Source organism: Monopterus albus, unplaced genomic scaffold (assembly GCF_001952655.1).
Source record: "Monopterus albus unplaced genomic scaffold, M_albus_1.0 scaffold148.1, whole genome shotgun sequence".
NCBI classification, from domain to species: domain Eukaryota; kingdom Metazoa; phylum Chordata; class Actinopteri; order Synbranchiformes; family Synbranchidae; genus Monopterus; species Monopterus albus.
Window position 1 is genome coordinate 804,133 of NW_018128028.1, and position 20,145 is coordinate 824,277.

The 20,145-nt window shown below is 40.9% G+C and overlaps 1 protein-coding gene across 7 annotated transcripts in view; it reads right to left on the bottom strand.

The window, feature by feature from the left end:
- Window positions 1-38: 38 nt before the first annotated feature.
- Window positions 39-20,145, bottom strand: part of frmpd3 (FERM and PDZ domain containing 3) — a 71,286-nt gene continuing 51,179 nt past the window's right edge. For 2 of the 7 annotated variants that reach the window (XM_020614626.1, XM_020614625.1), the window contains 15 exons: window positions 14,037-14,149; window positions 13,747-13,901; window positions 13,396-13,498; window positions 13,056-13,101; window positions 12,285-12,389; window positions 9,853-9,960; window positions 8,208-8,339; window positions 7,658-7,777; window positions 7,109-7,245; window positions 6,471-6,597; window positions 5,997-6,086; window positions 5,663-5,842; window positions 5,254-5,389; window positions 3,706-4,596; window positions 39-3,098 (listed from right to left, as the gene is read on the bottom strand). In XM_020614626.1, coding sequence (XP_020470282.1) covers window positions 304-3,098; window positions 3,706-4,596; window positions 5,254-5,389; window positions 5,663-5,842; window positions 5,997-6,086; window positions 6,471-6,597; window positions 7,109-7,245; window positions 7,658-7,777; window positions 8,208-8,339; window positions 9,853-9,960; window positions 12,285-12,389; window positions 13,056-13,101; window positions 13,396-13,498; window positions 13,747-13,901; window positions 14,037-14,077 — 5,166 coding nt within the window. In that variant the 5' untranslated portion in view covers window positions 14,078-14,149 and the 3' untranslated portion in view covers window positions 39-303. The other 5 variants (XM_020614624.1, XM_020614622.1, XM_020614623.1 and 2 more) reach the window with 5 other exon arrangements.

The following is a 20,145-nucleotide window of genomic DNA, read 5'->3' on the forward strand; positions in this document are numbered from 1 at the left end:
ATATTACATATAAAATATTATGCTATAATTACTTATGTATATTGTCAATACTGATATGAGGTGATTAGCCCTGTATCTCCCAGTTTGTTATAGGGTTCTTATTCCATTGTGCATTAGTTTGGTATATCTTTATATTTCAAAACAAGATCCACAAGGCTACCTCAGGGCCTGTAAACATGGGATGGAACAGCTGCATTACAGTTTAAACCGATGATTTGTAAAAAACAATAATAATAATGAACTTGTATAGTGTAGCCTTCTACATTCTGAACTGTTCTGATAACCTCTCTGCTGGATTTATTTTTACTGAGCAGGCAGAGTTTTGATGGGTCGAGTGAGTGAGCTTATGTTATTGTTGATGGAGGAAACTTGAGGGCTCACTGTCCTTGTTGGCAAGCTGCTTGAGTGTCCCATTGATTCCTCTGCTGCACGCAGAAGCAAAGTGTAGTTGATAGCTACTTCCTCAACTTTTCGCAACAGCTGCAGCCTTTGGGCTTCTGAACGAACGCCTCTGACCAGTTTAATGAAAGTCAGAGTTAGTTCACACAACACATGAAAGCTAGCTGAGACAACAGCAAGCATCTGTGTTGGGCTTTTTTCAACACTTGCCACTCGGCGACAAGATGCTCTGAATTCTTTGAAGTGCACTGCCAGCTCCTGTTTGTATTCTGTAATCCGTGAGGGCTGAAGACGAGCCTCACCCTCAGCTTGTGGGCTGTTAGCACACTGACGCAGGATAGCTAGCAACTCATTAGCATCCAATTGGGCATTTAGGAAACCATCAGGTAAGCTGAAAGATTTCCCCTTTAGGGCATGTACCCGTGCCAGACTCCCCTCCAGTGTACCACAGGCTCTCAGGTCAATCTCCTGTGCCTGTGGTTCCTCTTCTTCCAGCTCTTCTTCCTCCCCACTGCAGTCCTCTGCATTAAGAACCTGGAGTGTTTTACTTACTACAGGAAAGGTATGTGAGTCCAGCTCCATGCCTGGAAGGACCTGAAGGGGTATGGAATATGAAAGCTCATCTTTCTCACTGCTCTCATCTGCTGCCTCACACTTTCTGTAGCAGAAACAGAATGAGCAGCATTTATCCTTGTCATCGCTGTCTTCACTGGGCAGAGTCAGCAGCATCTCACCAGTCCCTTCTTTAATTTCATGCAGTTGGTCTTCTCCTTGAATAAAAAACACACCCTTTTTCCCTTTCCCCTCTACCTGGTGAGACTGAGCATGGACTGGCTCTACTGGGGTGGGGAGCCTCAACCCTGTGGCCCTGACTCTCTCCATCTCCCTCTCGAGACTCTTGGCTTTGGGCTTCACCTCAGCATACACAGGTGTGCTAGTGCTGTTATCCAGTTCTCCAATGCTGTATCGCCTCTGTAGCCTCTTATATTCTGGAGCTTCCATACAATCTGTTTCAGAAGTACAGGTGGGCAAGCAGGTGCCCTGCTCTCCCCGTGGCTCTCTTGACTCAAGACTGGTAGAGCGTATTCGTGTGGACTTGATCTCTAAGTTCTGAGGTCTCCTTGTAGCACCTTGGTTGTGAGCAGCATTGGAGACTACCGGAGGGGTCTTTGAGATAGTTCTCTCTCTGCCTCTGGGTTGCGTCTCTGTTGTGGAACCAACTGGTGTGTCAGGTAGCCGCATGCCCCTACACATTCGCTTACAGTCACAGCTGCGTCGCTGCTCCCTGGAGATACCTGGTGCTTTTAGGACAGGGCTGGTGCGGATCTGGCAGGCACAAGGAGTGCCTGAGGGCACGGGTGAGGATCCCTGGGGTATAAATTCTCCCTGGGATGACTTGGGTTTCAGCAGCTCCTCTAAGAATTCCAGCTCATACTGGCGGACTTTTTGCAACTGTGCCCTTCGCTCATCAGTTTCTCTTCGCATTCTTGCTGGGAATGTGGCTGAAAGAAGGTTTCTAAAGCTCAAAAAAGGGGCATTGCACTGGGATTTCCCCTTACCATTTCCTTGCTTCTTTGAGTCTTTATTTGGGAGAGTTGAAACCTTATCCACAGGGTGGTTAGGAGTTGCTGGATCATCTAAAATAGGTAAGGATTTTATAGGGCATTTCTGTGACTCAGGGTATGATTTGCCCTGAGCATTCTCAGTCTTGCTTTCAGCTGCTTCTGCTCTCTCTGCTTTTACTGGCAAATGAGGCGAGTACTTGGTTTGTATTTGAGGACTGGGATTTGTCAAACTAGGATCTGCTTCCACTCTAACTGCATTTTCTTTGCTGCAAGCCAGCTGAAGGCCTTTGGCCCGAAGACGTTCATCATCTGTGGGGGAGGAGGATTGAAACTCCACCACCTTCTGAACCTGTGGGTCTTTTAGTCTTAATTGAGGCCCAGGCTCTTGTTGCACTGGGCATGTGCAGAACAGGTCATCAACTGGCAGAGGTTCTGTAGAGCATGAAGGCTTTGTGGTCTCGCTAGAGGCAGTCTTGGCATCTTGGCACATATTAGTGGAGGAAATCTTAACAGAGGCAGTTTTCTCCACAGGCAAGAGGATCGATAAGGCTTTGTTGCTAGGCTCTGTATTAAAAGGTGCTGTTGTCTTCCCCTTTATACCCTCAGAAAGATTTTGACACAGTGTCTCCCCAGAAGAATTTGATCTGTCAGCTATCAGTGAAGCATCAGACATTTTAAGTTCTTCAAGCGACTTAGAAGGGGGGTCTGGGGTGCTTGCTTTGGTGGACTTAGAATTTGCTTTCATTTCTGCTTTTTGTTCAGTCTTAGGAGTGTCTTGATTGCCCCCCTGCTCTGTCACAACACTAAGTATTGCAGAGTCGTGACTGGGACTGACTTTAAAGGGAACAGTCTTGCTGAGGATTACTTGCTTGGGTGGACAGCCAGCACGAATCTGACCCACAGAGAAGGCTCCAGTCCCTATAGTCTTTGCAGTGCATCCAGGAATAGCCAGGGGAAAGTCACGACGGCAGAGGATGCGTTCCTTGTTGATATGGTGAGCTAGCAGGTAGGCCTGGTTCTGGTTTTGCTTCATAGCTGACACCATCTCTGAAACATCTGTCAATTCAGAGGAGTTGGTCTCATGGCCTGAGTCCAGTGATGATTCAGGTGTAATGGCAGCTAAGACAATCAGCCCTGAGGAGGAAGGCAAAACAGTACAGTTACGATAATCAAGAAATATTAACAACACAAATATTAAAGTGTTATATTAGTGTTTATCTGTAGTTACTGAACCAGACATTTGCAGTTGAGTAGATTCATCTTAAATGATCACAAAGCAGCAAAAATATTTTTGAATATTTCATCAGTCCTTTAGGCTCAGACTTATAACCCTGATCCAGACTGATCTATGCATCAGTGGGCTTGCCTCAGCCAACCTGGAAGAACTAAAGCTTTTCCATACAGATGCATCTGTGCTTAAGAAATATTCAAAATTCCAAACTTGACTATGCAACTTATGGAATTAAAACGTTCAGCTGGCCAAATTGTCATTTACAAAATTATGTAGTTTTATTAACAGGCTTGTTTTTATGTTTTAATGCAGACAGTGGTGTTTCATATTGTTGTAACTTTCTTTTTTTGTTATTCTAGATTCTTGGATTTTCTTATTTTACAAAAATTTTCACTTTAATAATCTCCTGCATTGTATATTAATTGATAAAAAAGTAACATTTTACTCGATTAGTGCTATTTTTGTTTATTTCAGTGTAATGTGGGCTGTAACATGACTGAGGTTGTTGACCTGCAGTCTGTGTGGGCTGTTGAGGGTGATGGGGGTAATCCTCAGAAGCTGCCAAAGCCTCTAGTGCCTGTAAGGTGGACACCAGAGCATCATCAAGCTCCTGGGCATGATCTCGGACTGTTCTTGTGGCCACATTATCAATCAGTGTCACAGGCACATCTTCCCTAGCTTGGGTCAACTTCCCAGATGCTACCCCTGGGCTGGTGTTGGTTCGAGCCTTCCTTCCTCTCTTTTGGTCATCCTCATCTGAACTGTTGTCCCTAAAGCCAGGTGGTGGGGCAGCAATAGCAGGCTGTGGTGGTTGCAGCTTCTCTCCTCCATCATCTGCTGCTTCCTCATCCTCCTCTTCATTCCCTGGGGGTGGAAGGGCCATGAGGTCCACAGCGCCTCCATCTCGGGAAGCACAAGCACTGGAGCAGTGTTTCCCAGCGCTTCCACTGCTGTTAACTGTTGCTGACAGACCCTCTGCCCTAAGCCTGGCTTTGCAGGAGTCACAGAAGTATCGTGAAGTTTTCTGGGATTGACCCATTGTTTGGGCTCGAATTCTAAATCCTGCATTTGCTGCTGCTGGGCTCTCTAAAACCCCAGCTACTTCTTCTGTACTCTGCTGGATGGGGTCTGACTTTGTGCGGGGCCGTCCAAGAGGCTCCTGAGAGATAAAATTCTCATTGATGTCAAGTTCAGTTTGGGCATGTGTTTGTAGCTCTTGAAATTGTTGTTGTTCTTGAAGGTGGACATGACACAGGCCAAGATGTTGAGTCTCCACTGGAACTAGGGCCCTTGAAGACCCTGATTCCCTGTGTGAGCTCTCCCTCTCGTCCCCTCGTCGACCTCCACTTGGCAAGCTGGTTGCCCCAGAACGTGGGTGGGTATGGTAGGAGCTTCTGTAATCTGAGGATAGAATTGTCAGAGCATTGGAAAGTGTGAAGTGTTAAGAACTAGCTGGGATAGAGAAGATCCAGATGGGAAAGCAGAAGACAGCCGATGGTCACATGGGGATTATTTGTTATCTCAGGGATGGAAGTTTGTTTGAGGTTGGAGGGTTAGGTTCTGGTGAAATATGATGTATGATGATCCTTTTATGTGGACTACAGGTTGAGACAGCAGATGACAGACGATCTGTTCATGGTTGAACAGTAAATGTGTATGATTACAGCAAAAAATATAACTTACTGTAAAATTCCATAATGTTATCTTGGGAAAAAGAGATATGGAGTATCCCATTCCAATGAGTCAAAATGGAGATGAGTGGTGAGACAGCAGAGCGCACCATGGGATGGTAGCTTCAGGATAGCCTGGTTACTACAGGTAATGATTTTAGTCAATGAAGAAGCAGGTCAATGTTCATGTAGACTGAACATATAACGAAGATAGACAAATACTGCCAACCGTGACACTTATACAACTCTAAATGTGTGATATGAATGTTTTAGCTTTTAAGTAAACAGAGTTGTTTTCCATTCATTTCTTAAACATTTGATTTATATTGCCTAATCAGAGCATGTATTCAGAATTAACCCCTACAAGTCAAGAAGACCTTTAACATACCTGCCTTGGTCAGCTGAGGCTGACCAGGACTTCGGAAGTAGATGGTCCGTTTTGGGTCTACAAACAGTTTGTAGTAGCCAGAGATGAGGCACGCGAAGTTACTGGCATCAGGCCATTCCATGAGTAGGACCAGGGGCTATGGGGGGTGGTAGGCAAGGGGATTAAAAGACTATTTGAGAGGCAATAAGCGTTGTCTGCTCCTTTTGTAAAACGTGATAAAATAAAATTTGTATGCCCAGTGTATAACTGTTTTGTACTGAATAATCTGATCACTTTTACACTTAAAATGGAAACTGCATTTCTAAACCAATGGCATGCAAAATGCACATTTTCCCTGCTGCAAAATGATGCGTGCTGTTACTATCAGATGTTAATGTATCATGCATTTTTAGCGACTGGGCTGTAATACCTTGGCCTCATGGATTGTCACCTCCACACGAGCCACTCCCTGGCTCTCTCGGTAGAGCTGGATTTTGGCAACCCTACTGAACTCAGCCAGAACTGTTGTGAGATTGTTTTTCAGGTCAATCACATGACTAATACCATGTCGAGGACCCACCAGTAGTGTGGTAGCTGACTGTTTCTCCTCCTGTAGTATCACACAGGAAGTTTACAGATATTTGGCTTATTATACTGGAACATCACATCGTATGTTTTAAAATCCACTGTTTAGACCATTTCTTTTAAAATGCTGATTAAGTGCATTTAAAAACAAGCGGCACAAAGATTTTAAAATGTATTACCAGCCCAACAGTGTGAAACAGTATTCCTCCAAAAGGTGGGAGGTCGTTGAGTACACGCATGTACTGCAGTTTTCCTTGAAGAGGAGGGACCTGTCAACAGAATAATAAAAATCTTATCTTTGAAAGAGGAATCCTCCCTCAGAACTCCCTTGGTCCTCCTGGGGGCACTGTTGAGCCACATATGCTAATAAAGTCTTATGCAACAGTTACATCTATACAGATGAAAGGCTTGTTCCAAAATAAAGAACTGGTTATCAAGCAAGTTAGAGAATATAATAAATTAAAACCTCCTCTAAAGTAGCGGCAAAGTGTTGACATTTGAATGTTAATAGTTATTCAGAGTATGACAGTTTGGCAAGAGGTCTTTATATATTTGCATGCTTAGAAATATGCTATAATGCAGAAAGAAACTATTTCAGCCTCGGAAATGGTTACAGTTAACAATTAGTGTTGAAATGTTTTATACAGAGAAACCTTGTTGCCTGATGGTGGTGGATGCTGGTAGGTCTTCAGCAACTGAGACAGGGTCTTACACACATTCTTCTCCTTGACTGTTGGAAGCAGAGTGAGAGGAAGGAAAGGCTCTAGTCCCCACTCTTTTCTGTGAAAGAAAGCAAAGGGAAATATGTATGCATACAGAAAATAAAAAAAACCAGCACCACAGTAGTCAGTTAATCACAGTCCAGGTGAGATGTTACAACTGAGGAGACAAAGGAGTTTTTTTTATCCCACAGGAAGATAGTGAACCTCTGGCTCCTGGCTTGACATGGCCGTCCTAGGTCTATTACAAGTACATTGGATCTGTTCTGCTTCTGTGATTATGACAGCAGAAGCTAATTACTTGCTAGGTTTTGAAGAACAAATGAGCAAATTGAGGGAGAGATGTAATTTTACTAAGCAATGGATTTCTTTGTTTCAGGGAAAATGATTCCTGAGAAACTGTAGTTTTGAATACTGTGGAGATTAATTATTAATTATTAATCATTTAGATCTTATTGAACAAAAAAACTTCACTTGTATTCTACTCAGTATAGATAATGAGGCAAAAAATGAAAGACATCGATCTTTGTTTGAGTTCATTTGAAAACTCATTCAGTTTTTTGAAAACGTACTCAACATGCTTGAGAGAGATCTTCTGATTGGGCCGTGCAGAGGACACAGTGATGTAGATATGGAGCGCAGCCAATCGCAAGGTTATGTCAGATTTCCAGTCCATGCCAAAGCGTTCTTTGATGACGTCATTGCGACTCTGTAACAACATGATAATATATTGTTTTGTATCCAGCTGACTGCTAACAAGACTGTTAAAGACTGGAACCCTTCTGTAAGTTATATCAATAGTTTCATTGCCAGGGGCAGCTTCCAAATTCACAAGACTTTTGCATAACTTAATTTAGTGTAAAAGCATTTTTGGAGCGTTTGCAACAGAGTCTTTGTGTCTAAAGCTTGACTCTGGTGTATGTATTCTTTTTTAAAGTGAGCTAAAGAAGGCAAAGGTAAACCTAATCGAAACAGTAAATAAGAACATATAAGAACTTTTCATCATTGGCTTTGTCTTAGCACCCATTACTCTTTGAGAAGACATCTTTTAAACAATTTCAAATGATGTCATGAGACTGAATATCATTCCTTTTAAATCTCCCTGTAATCCAGTGCTTTACCTGTATATAGAGGTACTCAAATGCAGCGGGGTCTCTTCTTAGCAAGTCTGCAGGGTCTTTAGGGAAGAAGCAGATGCGGAACAGACACTTCATCCCTTGGAAATAGGTTCTATGCACCACCTGAGGGAATACAACAGTATCAGCCAGCCTGCATCTTTGGCATTATCACATAAGTGAACAGGGTGAACTTAACTCTGGATGCAGCCTGTATGTTTACAGTGCCACAGCGATTAGTCAGGATGAAGAAATGCAAAGAAACGTGTAACCACACACCAACCAACCATTACTAAAAATCCAAACTGTTGCATACAAAATCACAGTTTTTGTGGTTTACACTGTGATCTATTTTCCTGTGGAGATCTTTTTTTAAAGATAGAAATACCTGGATGCCACTAGTGTTACTTACATTTTGTTTTCACAGCTTTCGTAAAAATATCATGTACAGTATGATTGTCAGCTTACTGTGGAAAATTTGTCCAACAAAGACAAGATTGCACTCAAAAATACACTAAAATCTAGGAATGCAAAAGAAAAGGAAGGTGATTCTTACTTGTGTCAGGGGCTGGTTCTCCTGTAGCAGATGCAACCTCTGATTCTGGTCCAGACCACCCCCCTCCAGCACCAAGGCAAAGTGCTCAATGTAGCGCAGTGACAGGCGATCCTGCAGGGAGGAGATCACATCCTTAAAGAAGAGAGATGGAAACAGATTAGAGATTTAAATATATTTCCACAGTAAAAATACATTCTACTACAACAGTAAGTGATATATGGAGGCTATTTTCAGTGAGTGCATTCTATCTAAGAAAATAACACCTATGTGTTTTTATGTGTGAAGTGCAATCTTTTGCTATTGTGCAGATCACTATCTGTGAATGATGTAGAGCTTTTTTCATAACCTCTTTCTAAAATGCACAGAGAACACAGAGGGGAAATTCACAGTTTACCATGGCCTGCGCTATGCCTGAGGATAAGATTTCACAATTTCTTTGCCCTCTTAATGTATTAGAAGCATGGACATTAAAAGGGATTCTACTGTGGTGACACATCATTGCAGTTTAAATGCAAGGCTTTGTGTGGAGGCTCATTAAAAGATGGAAAATATGTGCACAACTGGTCTGCTTCCCAGCAAAAAATTTAATTGACACTCACTGGTGTTTAACCCAAACTGTCTCTGAAAAACAAGGATGAGCAGTTTTCAGAGTATTGACCTGTGCATTTTGCATTAAATGACACGTGGGGAAGCCACACAATCAACTGAAGAACCTGCAGAATGCTATATACTGTAACCTAAAATACTGCGGAAAGCTTCTTTATGTGAAAGACGGTTGAATGAACATAATAACCAAGCATCCTATTGTGCCACTGATTTAATCTGTGGTATAGTTTTATTGATCTGAGCCTTCCTATGCTGAAATTCCATTTAATTAGGCTGACAGGAGAGAGCTCCCTCATCCCCTTTAAAGCGCTGCTTTGTTTCCCCCATTACCCATCATTCTCCATCTATGAGCAGAGGCCAGATTTGTGAAATCTAATAGAGTCTGTTAAATGAGTCTGCTTGGAGATGTTAGGCTCCTCCTAGAGGCTAACATAGAAACAGAAATAACCTCCGTCTGACTGAATTCATTTGTTGCTTTACGACCTTAATCACACTAATGAGATTTTAAATTCCAAAAACCGGTATCATAAAGTTAAAGCTGTTTTGTCTTTATTTTCAGCAAAAATTTACTTATTAGCTAAAAACTTGAAAGTGAGGACATTTGAGTAATTTTTGATTAAATCATTAACTTTTGTGTGACAGTCCTTGTTAATGTGTAGCAGTGTATGTTTCATCATACAATATTAAACACCCATAACAATGAAACATTACATCATGGAAAAGTCAGTGCCAAAGTTTGGGCCTATTTATTACTTCCTGTCTTTTAGTTAATTAGGAATATTTGTATCATACAATGAAATATTTTGTTAAACCTGCAACTACAGAATTTTTGGCTGCTTATGAAAACAAACACTGACATATTATCAGCTTTTAAGGTAATATGGCAGACTCCTTAGCAAACTTTTTAATGTTAATTATAGCTGCTTTCATTCAAAATCACAATATAAAAATGTTAACATTGCTCAACCCTTGTACACCAATGCATGGACATTAGACTCTAACTTCAGTTGCCTGGTGCACAGCTGTGGTGAATACATACCCTAACAGTGGTACGGCTATCAAACGTGAAAGACTTAATCTGTCCATTCTCCAAGAACACCTTCAGCACATTTGGTATGAGTAGCAACGAGTCGTCCTTGAGCATTGCCTGAAAGAGGTTGACAGAAAAAAACAGACTTGTTTACTGAAAAAAATGGATCAGAAGAGTAATCAAGAATGATACAGATAATACAAACACAAGCAGCTGCAATTGTGGGTTTGTGCTTTGCTGTTGAATAAGAAGAAATAAAAAGCTGTGAGGAGGAGAGTTAAGAAACAAAGATGATTATGTGAACAATAGAGAAATACTTTAGCTGAACTCTGGACAGTTTGAGACAGAGCAAAAGTCTGCTTCAGGTTGCCCACCTCATGCATTGTATCAGGATCAAAGAAGGTCTTATTCCATTTCTCCAGTTTATTCATTCATTTTATATGCCATAGAAAGAAAATTGGATGGTAGGACTGAAAGCATTTACCGCAGACTTGCGTGAGTGGAGGCATAAGAGGAGAGGCTTGATTCAAGGTTACTGCTCTTACTCAAAGCAGTCATTAGAAGAGAAGTCATGATATTCAGTTTCCTCTTGCTAGGATGCAATGTGACAGGCACTCTTCCCTGCCTGTCGTTGTTTCCTTTTTGTTTATCGTGCTGAGGGCTTTTTAAGAAAATGACTCAGTTCTTGTTATGATGTTTCAAAGAACCACAGTCTTGATTAGAGGAAAAGGTATCTTAATACAATAAGATAAACCTGAGGCTTTTAATGTGATATGTGGTAGAGGAGGGAACACCCCTGTAGTCCAAATCAAATCCTCCATAATTTTGGACCAAAGTAAAATCAATCCTAATCTTTTTTCTGTATTTCTTCCTTTTTTATCTGATGATGAGATTTGTAAGTAGTCTGTAAATACACAGGCATTATTTGTGACAGTAAAGGGATGTGGATTTATTGCAACAATATATTTTAGAAAGTGCATTTTGCTGAAATGGAGAGCTGTGTCCACAGCAGATGCCCGGCAGTCTGTTTTTGGAGAACTTAAGTATTCAGTAGGCTCAACAAGCTGTTCTGTTGTGCAGATTGGAAGCGACTAAAGCTGGAGTTATAAGTGAACAGATCTTTCTGCATGCTGCAGCATTAAAGTGGGGTTGCATCAGCAAAGAAATACCACAAACAGTTTTATCACTTCCCATCATAAGCTACTACCCTTGTTTTTGTTAGTGAGTGTGAACGGGAGCTGATTTGTCACATGCAGGGAAAGTGTTATGAGTGGCTAATCACAGCTCGTCGTTGTGGCCTTATCACGTCGCCCTTCTCTCATTCTGTCAATAAACACAACGTTAGGTGGCCAACACTGATAAGCCTTCAAATGATCAATAATGGCTTGTGGCTCCTGATCATTGGAGACAGTGATTAAAAATATTTTGTCATAGACTGGGGCATGGCTGAAACACCCACTGCACAGCATCCCCCTCCCATCAATAGTGCCTTGTGTTCTATACTTTGAGACTTAATCAATAGGATTTAATGGGGTGTGATGACATGCTGGCCATGTCCTAACATTTTTCCAAGCATCTTAATTTTAAATACTCTCTACTTTCAGCACCAGGTATTCTAGCTACAGTATATAAAGGCAAGTTTATAACAACCAGTTTAATGCTTACTAGCTAGAACTGATGCTAGAAGTATTTAATTAGCCGCCCATGATGGAATGCGGGAATCTCAAAGAAATTGTGTTGTATTTAACACTGCCTTTTGCATGCAGGAAAACAGAGTTTGGAATGGTTGGTAAGGCACAGAATATTTCTTTAAGAAAAACTATTTGTTTTAATGATCCTTTAACGCATAATCATGTAGCCTCTAATCTCTAACATTACCTGCTACAGGTGTGTGACTGAGATGCTCGATCATGCGCAACCAGCAGTATTTGTCGCAGCATGGTTGTTTTGCATGACTGGATGTCAGTTTTTGGGCTTGAGAGAAAACTGCTTCATTAAGGAACTCTGGCAAACAAGAAGACACTGGGTTGACCACATTTGGATTCACAAGGACCCTGAAAACTGATTCAAAAAGGTGAGTAATGACCTGGAAGTTAGCTAATACAGTATAGCCACGGATTGTTTTAGGCTAATGTCATCATTCAACAAGTAGACTTGTCAGAAGGAAACACAAACATATGTTAGTTGATAGGCCTACACTTCAAAAGAGGAAAATGGTCTTGGACTGAACATTTTGGGCCCTAATTAAATTGCCCAAGTACAATGTTCAGTAAAAAGCAGGAGCTCAAAATGGCTGGGTGAGGTGGGACTATGAAAATTAGGATGATCGATTCTATTTACTAAATCAAACAAAAATGATGTGCATTGTTAGATGGTAGAAAAGAGTAACAGTATGTGTTTACATGCACACATCACAGAGAGATGCAACAGGTGAAACCTACTGAGTCTGGGTCGCTGATGGACACTTGCTCCGAAAAGCGCACTTTAGGCGGGTTCGTTCGCAGGCGGGCCTTTTTGGCTGCACTTATGAAGGCAGACTTAGGTGACTGCGGATAAGACGAGAGAGACAAACTCTTCAATCAGCTTGAAAGAAGAGACCTAAATAAAAGAAGAGCCCCTGTGATTGCTAGCGCTAAACAAACATGTGCAGGAGACCATGCTAATGCTGCTGCAATGTGACAACTGCAAACGTGTTTTTAGCATAAGTCTCACCTGCTGATAATTTAAATATCTTTACATGGTAGTCCTTGTTTGTCTGAGCACAGTAAAGATCGTAATATATAATAAAGATCTGTCATTCAACACAGAGGCAAATTCCTGTAGAATAATAAGGTAATTTATAACATCAGGTCATTATGAAATTGAAAAAATAAAAACTTATTTAATTCTATTATTTGGATTTTTATGCCAGTGTTTCATCTTAAAAAATATCCAGTTTGGTTAGTTGGCTAAATAAAGGGTACATTTCTACTTTTTCTATGTACTGTATGTATAAGTGTTTATATGCCTGAATAGAACCTTTCTGAAAGGAGTTAGCAGGGGAAAAACATTACTCAAATGTGTAGGCAAGGCTGTGAATACCAGTGTATGTCTTCACTGCATTAGTGTGCAGTGTTTCTGTATGATTCACAGAAGTGTTAAGACTGATGAAGTGTAAGAGAAATCCTGAAGGAGAGGAACATGAAAGAGATACGAGTGTCCCATTATACTACCTGATGGGCCTGCAGCACAGTGAGAACTATAGTGTCTTTGCAGCGTCTATGGAGAGACAACAGAATTGAATGGGTTAGATAATGCCATGGACAGCATGGTATTTAGAGAGCTTGTCCAGTTTGTATCTGCCATTTCCCCACTGTCCTTCAGCTGCAAAAGGGCCGACTCATCCACAGGTTTGTGTTGATGTAAAGCATCCCTAGCAATAAGAATCAGTTTGTTTCTTTGATCTAGCCTCTTTACTCATGTCCTCTTTATGCCCTCTTGACCCTGCTGCTGGTCCTTGGCCCATACCCTCCCCACTTCCTCCCTCCCTCCTGGGACAATAAAGGATGTTACCTTACAAGGTCTATGACTCTCTCTCGGGGCGCGTCGCTCACCGTCTCCTCGTTAATGGCCAAGATCTGGTCTCCAGGGAGAAGTTTGCCAAAGGAGGGGCCGTCTGCCAATGAGATGAGGGCACACAGTCATTATACAGCATCATAGAAATACAGTATAAAGCAAAGTCTTGTAATTAAAGTGCCATCCCACTCACAGTTTTTTTTTTAAATCAATGTCCCTTTTCACATCCACACACACACACACACACACACACACACACTAACCAGCTGAGACGGAGCGTACAATGACAGGCCTCTGGCTGCCTGCAATGAAGCCGAAGCCGTGAGTCGGGTGGCGCTGGGTAGGGACCAGCTGAGACGGAGCGTACAATGACAGGCCTCTGGCTGCCTGCAATGAAGCCGAAGCCGTGAGTCGGGTGGCGCTGGATAGTGACCTGTCGAGCTGAGGGAGGACTTAGGGTACCACTGTCCATACCATCTTGGCTCTCCTCTAACATTGCAGAGCTGCAGAGTACACACAGAGACCAGTGCATGTTTAAATGGACAAATAAATATTAACACTCGTTTTTACATTCAGAGAATGAGAGATGTTTGTGCAGGGAACAAGTGTAGCATCTTGTCTTGTGTAACATCCTGTACCTGACACATGTGTTCCTGTGTCCATCCTGGACCTTGGCCATCCCCTGAGAGAAGGGAGCAGCATAGGACAGGTTTGCAATGCAAAGGCCGCTCCCTGTTTCGCAATCATTCACCTGCAAAGAGGTGACAGGGGATGCAAACAAAAACATGTTTTTGCTCCACAGCTGAATACTGGTTTGTAGTTTTGTTGGTAGCATTCATCTTCTTTGCTGAAAACAAGATTATCTAAACACATCTTGGAATACAGCTACACATAAAAATAAAATGATAAATGTGAATCAGCATTTGCCTCCACATAAGTATTGAGAAAATGCACAGGATGGGCATAAAAAAATGTATGGACATTTAGAAGCATCTAACATTTGAGGCCTGTCTTTAAAAAAAGTAATTATTAAGGACTTATAACATAACGCACACAGAGCCTGTAACACATTAAGGTCTCTGAATCTGCCAGTCCCTACCAAGCTATTGCTGTGAACCACACATGCCTGTGTGGGAGGCAGTGAAAGCAAGATTGCTGAAAACCTTGTGTATGTGGCAAGTGGGTTTCCGTGTTTGTGGCAGAAAATGACAGAAAAAATGGATGGGAATGATTGTGTGAGGGAAAGCAAGCCAGATATTAATGCTCATATATGTGATCTCAAACTCTGCCGGTTGCTGACTAAAGATGAGACACTGATTGTGATGCTAATGGCACAGATGGACTAAAACAGAGAGAGACAGATACAGAGCCCCAACAGCAATGCCCAGGATTATTATTATGGGATACACTGTTGAGAGCAAATACCTTTCGGAGTGCCACAGGCAGAGAACAAACTGTCAGTAACAGGGGGCTGAGTCACAGTAGTCACTACTTCAGATTCATATTCTTGTCACTTGTTGTTTATGATAACAGTGGCTTATGGGGCAGCATAGCTCATTTACAATTCCACTGATGCATTACCAATCTCTGCCTTGTGTCATGGTATCAGATGAGGGCTGATGTATTGTTACATAGGCTTCATACTGAGCTCAGTCCATGACAAAAAAAATCCATTATATTATGTGTGCATTCAATTTCTATTGTACTATGATTTAAAAAGATTTGATTTTAATTTAAAAGAAATCAGTATTCACCTGACTTACAAAGAATCATCTGTCTGTATCAAAAGTGCACAGTGGTGACAAATGATGCTGCACCAGCTGGTTCTGCCTCCAACGAGGTTTAAACAGTTTTGATTGAGAGTTATTATTTTCTCCTTTGTTTCTCCCAATAGATTCTGACAGTGCACTTCTCTTTCCATTTATTCTCCTTCTTTCTGTCCCTCTAATGTCCTCTTTTCCCTGCCATCTGTCTCCTTCTGCAGTGCTAGAAGGACATCCATTCTGCTGGATCTTCTAGGAGGTGACAGTGCTTGGCTGTTCATCAGGCGTCCGTGATTACTGTGTGTCATTATGAATGTCAATAACTCCTCAGCACCTTTTTTCTAGTGCAGAGGAGCTAAGATTTGTGACCTTAGCAAGGAGTCAATAAATGTGTGTCAGGAAAAGCAAGCACTCTCACCACCATTCCTCACAAAGTCTTTAGTGCATTTCAAGATGAAATAAGAAAACTGAAATCCAGCTGAAACTTTGAATCTTTATACAAAAATAACATGTCACTTTTATTGCATCAGAAGCAAAGCAACATGTCCTCCTCTGCCTGTTTTTTGTTAAACATTTTACAGCTTTAAATTCCCTATTTAATTCAGAGCTGAGTTTTGGCATTCAAAATAAATGGTGTAGAAGAGCCGAAAAGAAGAGAGAGCAATGAAGGGAGCCGGGAGACACTGAAGTTTAGACGTTTGCAAAGATAAACAGCTATTCAGCTGAGAGGCCGACCTTTTACTGAGAGAGGTCACAGAGGAATTTTGTCAAGAAATGATCCTCAAGGGCATCGGCAGGCCTGCTCGTTGTTATGGCTACAGCTCTTGGTAGCTTGATAAAGCTCGGGTGGCCGAAGGGATTGTGGATGAGAATGGTGATGTAGCTGCTAGGAGGGAGAAAAAAGGTTTCAAACACTCTCCGATCACCCCACAGCCACTGTGGTCAGATGCCAACATTTCCTCTGGCGGTGGAGGTCAGGTCAGCAGATACTTACTTTGCTCTAGTGTCCCAGTCTGCAGCAGCTCCCAGGCCTCAGGGGCTGAGAAGGATGACCTTTTTATGTACCATCCTCCCAGGCCTGCATGCTAACAGGTTTATGATTAGCTTCATACAGCAGCAGTGCTGAAGAGGTTCGGGTCCGGTATGATCACATGTTCAGAAGTGACAGCCACAAGTTGATCAATTGTTGGAAAAAAGAGAAGAAGAGAGCTCAGGAAGTTCACTTCAGATACATCAAAAGTGCTCTTTGCAAAAAGAGACCAAAAATGCACAAATGGAAAAAAGAAAAATCAAAGGCGCTCTTCTAGAAATGAATAAAAATCCTATTTTTCAGAGCTCTCATGATGAGGATTTAAAAACAATTTATATTCAAAGGTAGGTTACAGCCCACGCGTGGCAGCATAAAACTGCCTTCTTTCGGGTGTAACCTGCAATACATAGTTTTCCCTTAAGTAGATGTGAGGTAGTTACAAGTACCTGATGAGAACTGAAAGCCAATCACCCCATTGGCTAACAAATCAAAACAAAAGCTAACAAACAAAAAACAAAACAAACAAACAAACATATAAAAACCAGCAGGTGGCCATACAAGGAACCAAATCACATATACATATCAACCCCACAGAAAAGTTCCTGCAACTAGGTGGACCAAAAACAATAATATGTAGTCATAAATAGAATATGTCCTATGATAAATATACATAAAAAGATTTCACTACAACAAAAAAACTATTTTAAATTCACAAAAAGTAAAGTCCTACAACTGATGGATATAAAAAGTTTCTCTTTGAAGCAACAATTTCAGTCACCAACCTCAATGATCTTATTTATTGTGTCTAAACATTCAACCTTAAGAGTGTCAGGATGTGTGGCCATAGGAAATAACTGGAGATCTTGTGCATGCGCAGTTGACCCTTGCTTACCTCAGATGCTGTAAAAAGTTTGGGTGGTTATGGGCCTTTGTGCACCACTAGTAACATATATTTAGGTCCTGTGTTTTGTACTAAGAAAACATGTCACCCAGTGCAGCTGTGTATTTTCTGATGTGTTTTTGAACAATAATAGAGGTCAATGGCACCAACAAATAAGCTAATCCTGGACTGACAGACATTAACAGTGAGTTGAGACAAATCATTGTTGGTTTTAGTCTCTGTATGGGGAGTGCCTTCTTCTTTAATCATTTTTAAATTTGAGTAAGGCATTAGTGGGGCATAACTATAAAAAAAGATGAAGATCTGGTGATGTGACAATTTATTATGATAGCTAACTTGTCAAATATAGATTCTTGGTTAAGGTTTAATAGGATTTAAAGAATCCAGTGACAATTAGCACAGCACTTCCACATGGTACAATGAATTACCTAGCTACTTATCCTATTGATACTTAAGAATTTGGACTTATTTCACAGTTGCACTAATTGTTAATCTCTCTGATTAACTGTGTCTGGTAAATGCCAGAATTATAAATTATCATTTGAACCAGACATGGAATCAGCTGCAAAAACTTGGGAGTGGAAATAAAGAGAGTCACTGTATGGGCTGTATAATATGGGGTCATTGTCTTGAGAAGCCAGACAACAGGTGAGTACTATTGCAGTGATTATTGATGACCTACATATGAACAGGCCAGGTTTATATCATCTACATGACAAAAAAATTCATGAACATAAGAATACTGAGCATCAGCGCTGGAATTTGAGATGTTTACATTATGTAGTTGTGCATCACTGTGTTTCTTGCTCAGTTAATGATAGTAGAAAGCAGACAAAAGATCTGCACAAGCTCCTGACAATTTAATTAGGCAGCAACATTTTGATCTAAAACAGATCATCAGGCATTGTCAAAATTTTGACAAACAAAACATTGCTGCTGAATTAAATTGCCAGGAGCTTAATGCAGATCTTTTGTTTGCTTTTTACCACTGCAAGATTTTTTTTATCTTCAAGTTGTTGTTGGTCTGTCACATGCAAAAGTTTTTTGAATGTGCATGTCCTATGTTTTGTTCAGTTTGTGATGCTAACATACAGTGTTAAAAAAGTGCTCTGAGTGAACTTAATTTTGGTTATGTAACCCAAAGCTACAAATGGCAGCAGGGTTAACAAATTTTTATAAGCCGGTTATAAGTTTAAAAACCTTTATTTGGCCAAGTATGTTACACACAAGGAATTTGTTTCTGGTACAGAACCGAGGCAGCTATTTGTAGCGCCAACTCAACCAATGGTTCTAACCATCGTGGGCAACTTGGGGTTTCAGTGTCTTTTCCAAGGACACTTCGATGTGTGGACTGCTGGCACCGTGATTCGAATCTCCAACCCTCCAGTTGGGAGACGACCGCGCTACCTACTGAACCACAGTCGCCCCTATGGCAAGAGTTCCTCAAATATCCAGGACGTTTTTCTCCATATGGATCTATAAATGGTAATGTTAGCCTGTTGGTCCTCCACTTTTGTCCAGACTGAAATCTCTTTTTTTCTTTAAGTACACCGGCATGCTGGCATTAGCATTTAGGTCAAAGGAATAGTGTGCTCTTATGGAACCACTAGCATAGATTTACACTCTTGGTATTTAGCCAGAGAATTTTTTAAATATATAAAATACTGTTTATCTGATAGAGGTTGATATTTAAAAATGCCTCAGTCTCTTACACACAGAGAAATGCACAAGCACATAAACCTATAAACTGCAGTGCCTGATTGCCTCTGTAGTATATTTGTATCTATAAAATAAAAAATACACAATAAAATGTCAGTATTTATTGTACGAATTAATTTGTACTTAAATACAGTCACACTCTCTAGAGGTCTCTCTTATTAAAGGTGTAGTTAGAAATTGTAATCAGAGAAACGTGTTATCATTCATGTTTAAGGATGAATTACCTGCACTGGGATCTAGTCAGACAGTAAAAGAGCAATTCATAGCATCACATTGCACAGATCACAGACTTATCCACAAATAATATTTTCCCCATTTAACATTGGACAAATTATTTCATCATCTGTCTACCAGAGATCTATCTTCTTCCAGAGGAACCTCTGAATGATTGTGGAATAAAAACTGAAATGAATGAAACTTTTAATGCTGTACTCTGCTAACCATAGCTAAAAAATATGAAACACCCCGAACTAGCAAAGGCAATGTAGTTTAAGATGCTTAAATGTCTTATTTCAATTACTGCTGTGTCTAATTATACATACATATGTGTTTAAAGTTGGGTTGCATATGTTTCATTCAGTCACTGAGAAAACCTGTCAGCCTAGAGCATGTGGCTGCCAACATTTTGCATCAAATGTAGCAAATCCTTGATACTGCAGAAATCCTGTTAGGATAATGAAAAAGACAACAATAATCTCCCCAGCGTACTGTGAAATGAACCTTCCAGGACAAAGATACTCAGTCACATTTCTGGCCTCTTAGAAGCTGCAAACATTGAAGTTGTTCTGGCCATTTTCAGTTCCAGGCTGATAAAATCCTCTGCTAAATACTTAAATAGTTCTGATGTTTTTTGAAAGGATTTGATGTTTGTGAGTTGTGGTGATAGACAGGCCTTCACACTCAGAGAGCCAATCGAATGAAACCATTGGCACTGGGCCTAATCCTTTCTGGCTGCCCTGTCCATCCAGCAGAAATCCTGCAGGACGACACAGCCTATTCATTCTGTCAGGAAAGTGAAGGCTGAAATATTAGTCAGTCCAAGACTTCCTTATTAATAAACTTTGCAATATGTATTTTATCTGGATTGGATTCAAAAACTTTGCCCTTTGACTAAGAATTGGTCACTCACATTCCTCTTCCATCTTTACTTTGCAAATCACCTCTCTCCTGTCCTTTCCAATGTTTGTTCATTTTATTCAGTCTCTCTCAGTCATATATTTGTGCTCTACATCCTGTAACACCCATGCATACACACAGCTATAGTTTTTATTGTACATTTATAATGACTCCAGTCTTTCCTCTTGTATCTTACATCTAATCTGCTTTCCCCAGAT